Source organism: Arachis ipaensis, chromosome B03 (assembly GCF_000816755.2).
Source record: "Arachis ipaensis cultivar K30076 chromosome B03, Araip1.1, whole genome shotgun sequence".
Classification (NCBI taxonomy): domain Eukaryota; kingdom Viridiplantae; phylum Streptophyta; class Magnoliopsida; order Fabales; family Fabaceae; genus Arachis; species Arachis ipaensis.
The window spans coordinates 50638067-50646247 of NC_029787.2; the positions used below are offsets into that span (position 1 = coordinate 50638067).

At 38.4% G+C, this 8181-nt stretch overlaps 1 protein-coding gene across 4 annotated transcripts; it reads right to left on the reverse strand.

Annotated features, from left to right (window-relative positions):
• LOC107630514 lies at positions 260 to 5738 on the reverse strand. 4 transcript variants are annotated; one of them, XM_016333671.2, is made up of 10 exons: positions 5010 to 5738; positions 4357 to 4614; positions 3625 to 3730; positions 3240 to 3314; positions 3101 to 3150; positions 2631 to 2778; positions 2385 to 2551; positions 2002 to 2304; positions 489 to 593; positions 260 to 406 (listed from the first exon to the last, which is right to left on the reverse strand). In XM_016333671.2, exons 2-8 carry the CDS (start codon positions 4411 to 4413, stop codon positions 2026 to 2028), a joined length of 882 nt encoding a protein of 293 aa, XP_016189157.2. In that variant the 5' UTR covers positions 4414 to 4614; positions 5010 to 5738; the 3' UTR covers positions 260 to 406; positions 489 to 593; positions 2002 to 2025. The 4 variants fall into 4 exon arrangements, with proteins under 4 accessions (XP_016189157.2, XP_020974575.1, XP_020974573.1 ...); XM_021118916.1 differs by having other exon boundaries at positions 369 to 406; positions 2736 to 2778; XM_021118914.1 differs by having other exon boundaries at positions 369 to 406; positions 4357 to 4708.

Consider the following 8181-nt stretch of genomic DNA (forward strand, 5'->3'; position numbering starts at 1 on the left):
ATCTTGTAAAAAAACTTTAAAAGAAGATTAAAGAATAAAATTCTTGAAATTGTAAATTCACGCTTCTCCTGTGTTCCCACGCATCTCCACAATACAGTTTGGATCTTTTTGTCAAAGCTCTGCCCAAAAGCTTAGAAAGAGAATAAAGGGACAAACTTGGATGATATACATGCAAGCACAAATATCCAAAATCAATTATTGTAAAAGGCATTTCCACTTAAAAGGGTCATAGGAAAGAAGAAGAGAATTAAGGAAGGAATACCAGTGCTATAGGGGCTCTCAACTTTAACTTGGGCACTCAGACAAACTCCCATGCTAGAAACAGGTTCCTCAATTACTGAATCCTTGTTTGTTTTGTGAAGATTACAATAAAAAAGCTGAGAACTCAACTTAAGGTCCAGCACAACTGCATAAACAAACAAACAAACAACCATGAAAGGTGGACTGAATACAGAATAAGAAACAAGAAAAGATCTGAGGCCACGAACCTGATGGGGAAATGCATTAGGACCCAGTTCTATTTTCCTTTTGACTTCAACCTTTATGGACCCCATCCCTTCAATTTTAATTAATACCTACAAGCTATAATGCCACTGCAATTTACAAGCAATAAGTACACTAACTACATTAAATTATTCAAAAACACAAACTACACTAAATTCTGCCAAAAATAAAACAGTAAAAACGAATTGAGAATTTGTTTGTCAGGACTCTATTATAAATATTTTTAATATTTTTTAGTATAAATAAATTATTTTTTAACAAATAAATTTTATTGGTAATTATTCACTAAATCAATGTGAACACATTCTCTATTCTTGCCAAAACAAGGTGATGAAAGTTAGATATCATGTCACATAAAGGTAACCATTTAACTCTGTCAGCTTTAAAGTTTAAATAGCACTTTACTAAGTGATTAGTTGATTACTATTCAACCAATGTGTAGGCAACTAGGCATTAGGATTTACATTTCTGACCCATGAAACTCACCATGCTTTTGTAATTAGTCCAGATATATCAACTGTGCAAGATCACATGGCTTGTAATTAATATTTAATAATACACAAAAATTGATTATTACAAGAGTATTCTATGAAGTTTAAAGATATTGATGCCATTCAGCTATTATAGCTAAAAATCAACCTATCTCACCAACTCAATTATTCTTATGAAAGTCTATATATCCACCAAACAAATATTGGATAAAGGTACCAGCATCAGAATAAGAATTGGGTACAGAAAAAAAATCCAAATATGTTCAACTATAGTAATAAATCCATTCATATGCTTCCTTTTTTTCCCTACCAATTTATACAGTAACATGACCATGTTGCTCCTACCAGGGATAATCGCAGGTTGAAGAAAAAACGATAAAAAATAACCCCATGAAGCTAGGTACTCTTAGAAGAGAGTATGGTGAGTATAGTGCTGCTTCTGCATGCATCACAAGAAATGAATATATACATGTAGAGATGATAAAATAACACAAGGAAAAGTTTAAAAATCTCTAAAAGAGTAAACACTTTAGGGAACGGGAAATATCATGCATAATTGCATAGAGAGTAGCCCCTGTGTAATTATTGATTTCGCCGGTCTAATTGCCAAGAGAGGCCCCACTCACTTCATCTTCACATATTCTAGAAAAGCTTATATTAAACAGTGGCAAAAGGCCATTTCTAATCATGTTATTCTTGACTAATGATTTAGGAGTTTTATACCTAAACAATAACTCTCAATTCGATTGCCGAGACATATTTCTAAAACTCTATGCTAACTTACTCAAAATTTATATACACCAAATATGTTTTCATTTTCAAAACAAAAACATCTCTATTTGAAATCAGATTTACATGTACTGGTTTGTGAACCTAAGACATACTAAGCACTACAAAATTATGTACATTAATAACATGTGTAGTTATAGACTCATACATTTAAAGCCAAAATATAAAGAAAATTTATAAAAAGAAGCAATAAGACAAGGGAGGAATGTAAACTAACCTACAATCAGTCATCATCACAACTTTATTTTTCTCTGTTTTCTTCAGCTAATCCAAGATCATAATTAAGTAATGGAGCAAGAATGGCCTCCACAGCTGATCTCTGCTTGGTAATTTCGCGAAGAATGGCTAAATGAGCATCCTTACAAGCTTTTGCATCTGGAAAACCAAGGATCCATCTCCCATCCACAAAATGATCAGGCATGCTAAGATGATTTCCTTTAGCTTTAGTTGCATACAACTTGGGGTTGAACTCTCTTACTCGAAGATGCAACCATGAGGGGTGATCCTTATCTATTGTTGGCTGTGAAACAGATAAAGAGGCAAATAACTGAAAAAACAAATAAATCAAAACATGATGACTCGATCAAGATATTGACTTACACATAACCCTGCCAATGGAGCAATTGTTATCACTACCCCATGCCGGCTTCGAAATGGGTGTTTCTCTGTGAGAAGCAATTTTCTGGTATTCTTATGTACCATTGGTACTACATATACATCTCTAATTTTGGCATTTGAAAATGCAATTGTACAAGGTATTCCAGATTCTGCAGTAGTCAGCATTAGAGAATGAAAAAGAGACATGACGCCAGAGGCACAAACAAGTTGAAACAGAACGATGCCTACCCAAAGAAACATTAGACCCAAAGCTAGCAGAAGAAACATTTGAAGAACAGATTATTCCAGAATCATTGCTAGAAATGGCAATCAATGGATTCTCTGCCAACTCACGTTTGAATATAAATGTCTTCAGCTGAAAGTGGAGAATAAAAGCCTAGAAAAATAATTGGTATCAGAATTATGATTCAAGAGTTTTCAAAGAACAACCAATAAAAAACATCACAAATTTACATATTTAACAGCGTCAACCAAAATACTAATTAAAAGAGATTTAATAAAACAGGAAAGCTCATAAACTGCCATGAAGACAAGAAAAGAAACATTTGCAGTAAAGTATACTCTCAAAAAAACAAGACAAAACTCAAGAGCAAGGTTTGGAAAATAAAACATTGGAAAGAGACACCCATCTCTGAGCATTAAAGTAATTTAAGAAAAATCATCCATAAAAGACAATTTAAAAGAATAAATTAGAACACCTTCACTGCATCAACTGTCTTTTGCCATGCAAAATAGGAAGATGTTTGACCTGTGAAAAAAAATAATTCATTTACACATTATGAAATCAGTGCTCAGGACAATTCAATATAATGAGGGGAACATAAAGAAGTAATATACCATTGGTGGATTGTTGGGGAAGAACAAGTTCCAACATAAATATTGGATCTTTATATTGGGAAGATTGCTCCAAAACTGCATACAATATATATGAAGGATGTGCATTAGATTTATTTTTAGTTATTAAACAACAACAAAAGCCTAGTCCGGATAAATAGGGTTAGTTACCTAGATTAAGTGATGCTATTGCACTCTACTAAAAATGAAATTTTCAATGGTTCAATGTGAATTTTACCTTTCTTTTGTCCTTTTTTAATTAGGAAATATGCATGCACTCTTTTTCAATTTTGTTAAACATATACTAGAATTATTGAACTAATCCAAAAGACAAATTACCCAACAAAGATGGATCAGGATCAACCTCAGTAAGAAGAGTAACAAATACCTTTTGTACAGCTTGACCATTCATTTCTTACAATATCCGGAATATGATCAAACCAAACTCCATCAAGTTCTTTCAGAAAATGTACATGTGAGTGATCATATGCAGTCTGCTCATGGAAACTAGAAACTATAAAACTTTAGAAAGTTTAAATGTATACAGCAATTCCTTTCAATTTTTCTTGCTTTAAATTTTTCTCTCCTCAACTGTGTGTATATATCTTCTTGCTTTAAATTTTTCTCTCCTCAACTGTTTTTTTCCTTTCAATTAGGCAGAATTAAGATAAGAACAACCTAAACATAAGATAAGATCTAATGATCCGTACGGATATATGGGATAGCTAGATGATTTTACATTGTTTCAGCAGTGCTGAACACACTTTAATTATTACTTTAATATTGCAGGTTATTCGAGCTTATCTACAACTTACTACAATTACAGAAATGATCATTTTTTTATGCACTCATGAATCATGATTATATTGCTGAAAAAGGAGTATTCTCGTGTGGTTGATTAATATGGAGTAGGAGGAAGAAGGTGATTCTTAACCAAAGACCAAGACTCTTGCAAGTTTTCTTTAACCCATAGAAGCTGAAAAGTTTAGAATACTTTGGAAAATGAGTTCATAAAAGAGAGAATGATTCTTAAAACTATAGATGATGTAACAATAAATCATGTGAACTAACTGCATTGAGCAAAATGTAACCAGTTCAGTAGCTGGGAATGTAAACTTACCCATATCTGATCCATTCCAGGACAAGTTTTCAAATTCAAGGTCATTATCTTCCTCATTGCCAGTGGGTGCTTCAATCACACTAAGAGCAAGTTGCATCCCGCTTCTTTCAACTTTTGAATGAAATCATCAAACCTGTCTTCCAATTGCATAAGGCTATTAGCAAGTTGATTGCAGACACTAACTTCGCCATCCCAATTCTCGCATAGGCAGAACATTTGCCACACACTTCGCAATACTGAGATGCTCATTGCTCCAACCTGAAACATGACTGTAAGTTCACCAAACGAGGATTGACTTCCAATTAATTCTCAGGGTATGTTTGGTTCGGGTTGAAATTTTTATGGATGAGCTCTGCATATAATTATACACAGCAAACTGTTCCATGAAAATTTCTACACTATCAATAAGAATTTAGAGCTGATGAATTAAGTCACTATCACTTTCATTCAATTTTCTCTTCCCCATTCTAGAAAATTCAAAAAACCATAAATATAAATATCAGATTATCAATAAATAATTTCTTTTCCCAAATCACCAGAATACAAAATCAAAACCAAATCCAAATTCAAACATCCAAGCATAGTTATCACGCAATCATTCTACACATAAACAAGTAGACAAAAAAGATCCAAAGAAGAAAGTAGGAATTTACCATATCTTCAACTTCTTGGAATCAGCTTTCTCCAGTGCAGCTTCAGAACCCTTTCTCTTACCATTGAGAGACTTCAAAGCCTCCTTCACAGACTCTGCAACCTCGGCGACACAGCGCTCAGACTCTTCCCTATACTTGGCAACATACTTGTGATCTTCTCCATCGCCAGCAACCTTCTTACCTTTCTTCATCTGCTTCTTCAGAAACTGCTCCACAACCTTCTCCAGCCGCCGCTCCTCCTCCGCCGCCTTCCACTCCTCCAGCCTCTCTCTGGGTTCACGTGCCTCAGCCTTCTCCCACTCATGTCCTTGCAAGCGTCAAAATTGTTCATCTTCTTTTTCCCGGCCTACATCGCCGCCCTCGAAGCAGCGATCTGAACCCTCCTATGCCGCCCTTCAGCCGCAGAAGGAGTCGCACTGTCGGGAAGATATTGCTGCCCTCCGGCGAACAGATGATCGAGGAGGAGACGGTAAGAGGCTAATAGCGTAAACGACGAGGAGACGGTAAGAGGCTAATGACGCTGACGCTGTTGGATGCTAGGGCAGAGGTGACGAGGAGACAAGGCGGAGGGGAGGCTAGCGGCGCAACGAGGGCGGTGCTGGTGACGGCGGGGATCTGAGCTCTTCCTGGGTTGCCATTGATGAGAGTGACGGTAAGAGTTGAGAGTGAGAGAGTCCCGATTGAAGCATTTGGATGGCCAAGTTTGAGGGTTATTGGGTTGGGGGTGGGTAATTAGGGTTTTTTTTATAAAAAAACTTTTGGCCACGCTTTTAAAGCATGCCAAAAGAGTACCAAGATATGGCCACGCTTTATAAAAGCTATCATAATGAAACCCTGTCGCCACGCTTTCAAAACGTTTCTGTTTCTCTCTATGGCCACGCTTTTGAAGCATGGCAGAAAAAAAGCGTGGCCGTATCTCTAATCAATTGCCACTCTCACAAAAGCGTGGCCATTGACCCTTTTCACCACGTTTTTGAAGCGTGGCGAGAAAAAACATGGCCAAATCTCTATTCAAATGCCACCCGCACAAAAGCGTGGCCATTGACCACTTTTGGCCACGCTTTCAAAGCGTGGCCATAGGTCATTTTTCTTGTAGTGACAACTCAAGGCTCCGATTTATGCCTGGCAAGCTCCGCTCTAGATGGGAAGGACCTTTCAAGCTGAAGGAGATGAAGCCCTACGGAGTGGTGGAATTGTTTGATCCCAAAAGTGAAGCGACTTTCAAGGTGAACGGACATAGAGTGAAAAAGTATCATGGTTGCAAGCCTCCAAGAGAGCTAGAAGTGTACATATTGGAGGATGCACCAAGAAGAGAGGAAGCTTAAGAAAAGGACCGTCCAACTTAAGGACGTTAAAGAAAAGTGCTTGGTGGGAGGCACTCCACCATGGTAAGATCTTCCTTGTTTATACCACCTTCTTAGTATTCTTAATTTCTTGTGAGTTTTGTGATCGTTTGGTGACTGATTGAGTGCATAGGAATGTTAGTTTTGCTGATTTTATTGGGTAGGAAGAATGCTCTTGTAGATAGGGTGTGCAAAAGCAAAGAAAACAAAAATTTGTTCTTTGAAAAAGGGCACCGACGCGCCAGTGCACAGTGCGCACGCACGCCGGTAGCAAATCCCCACTCTTGGGCCAAATACCCGAGAGTTATGCCCACTTCGTGCCCAACTCGCGCCAGGCACTTACGCGTCCGCGTACATGCCGCCTGCACGCACTCGGGCAATTTAACCATCGACGCGCTAGCGCACGGTGCGCGTGCGCGCCAATGGCGAATATGACTTCTCTGGTATAAAAACCAGAGAGTTGTGCCACAATTGGGCCAACCTTGTGCCAAAACCCACGCGTCCGCGCGTAGTGTGCGTCCGCGCCAGTGGCAAAACACCTCAAGCACGCGTCCGCGCAGGGTGCGCGCCCGCGCGCCTACCTCACTGAATCACTCTGGTACAAAAACCAGAGACTTATGCTAACTTTGTGCCACTTTTGTGCCTGAGGCACAACCTCTCTTGCGCGCGCGCGCCAGTTGCGCGAGTCAATTTAAGACCTTCGCGTCGTGCCCTGTTTTCCTTTCTCTCAACCCCTTCTCTTCTTTAATTTCTTTCTCTTCTCAATCCATCATTTCCCTTCTCTTCTTCTTCTTCCACAATCCACTACCATTGTCTCCGGCCACTCACCGGTGACAACCAATCTTTCCGGTAGCACTACACTTCTCCTATTTTCCATCTCATCCTCACAAAAGAAGGTTCAACTTTGTTCCTTCATACTCATCAAGGTTTTGTTTCTTATTTTCCTTTACTTCCATTTTCTCTTACATTATTTCTTCTAGTTAGTTGCTTCTTGTTGCTTTACTTTAGTCTCTCTTTTACTTGCATGACGATGTTTCGTACTTTTTGTTTGCTTATTTTCCTTTTCTTTTCTTTATTTCTCCATGGATGTTGAATTTGAGCTTAGTTGCATTACTAGATCTTTTGTCACTCATTTACCATTGTGTGATGTCTATGTGATGATTGATATTCCATTTTGGGCTTTGAATTGGTTTAGTATCTCATAATTGCTCATTGCTTGATTATTGCACGCTAAGTGTTCGAGGAAATGCACATATACCATTTTGGCTCAAATTAGCCATATATTTCTCCATTTGGTGCTCCTTCCTCATTCACTTGCTTTCCCTTAAATGCATTGAGTCTAACTTGTGTGCTTAGAATTGATACTTGCCAATTAGATATCATTGAACATGACTTGTTTTTTATTATGGATGCTTGAGACTACTCTTCTCATGCCATTGCATGCACTACTCCCTCTTGCATCCCATGCCAAGTGTTATGACCCCTTGCTTTTACATCTACCACGGGCATTACAATTCACTTGCATGTCTTTTGTCAAATTGATTCTTGGGTTTAATGTCTTCCTTCTTTCTCTCCCTTTTTAGGATGGCCACCAAGAAAGGCAAGGGGATAGCTCCAAGGAAACCGGCCGCAAAGAGGGCACCCAAAAATCAAATTCTAAGGCGCATTCTTCAGTAGGAGCCAAACCCCCATCTAAGAAAGGAAAGACACCTGCTCCTATTGATGTGAATGACAAGGGCAAGCCGGCAAAAGATCCTTCAAGGTTCCCTAACCGCTTCTGCGAACTAATGTTCCCCTCCATAGCGGTAAGGAACTATCACCCCGAGCAT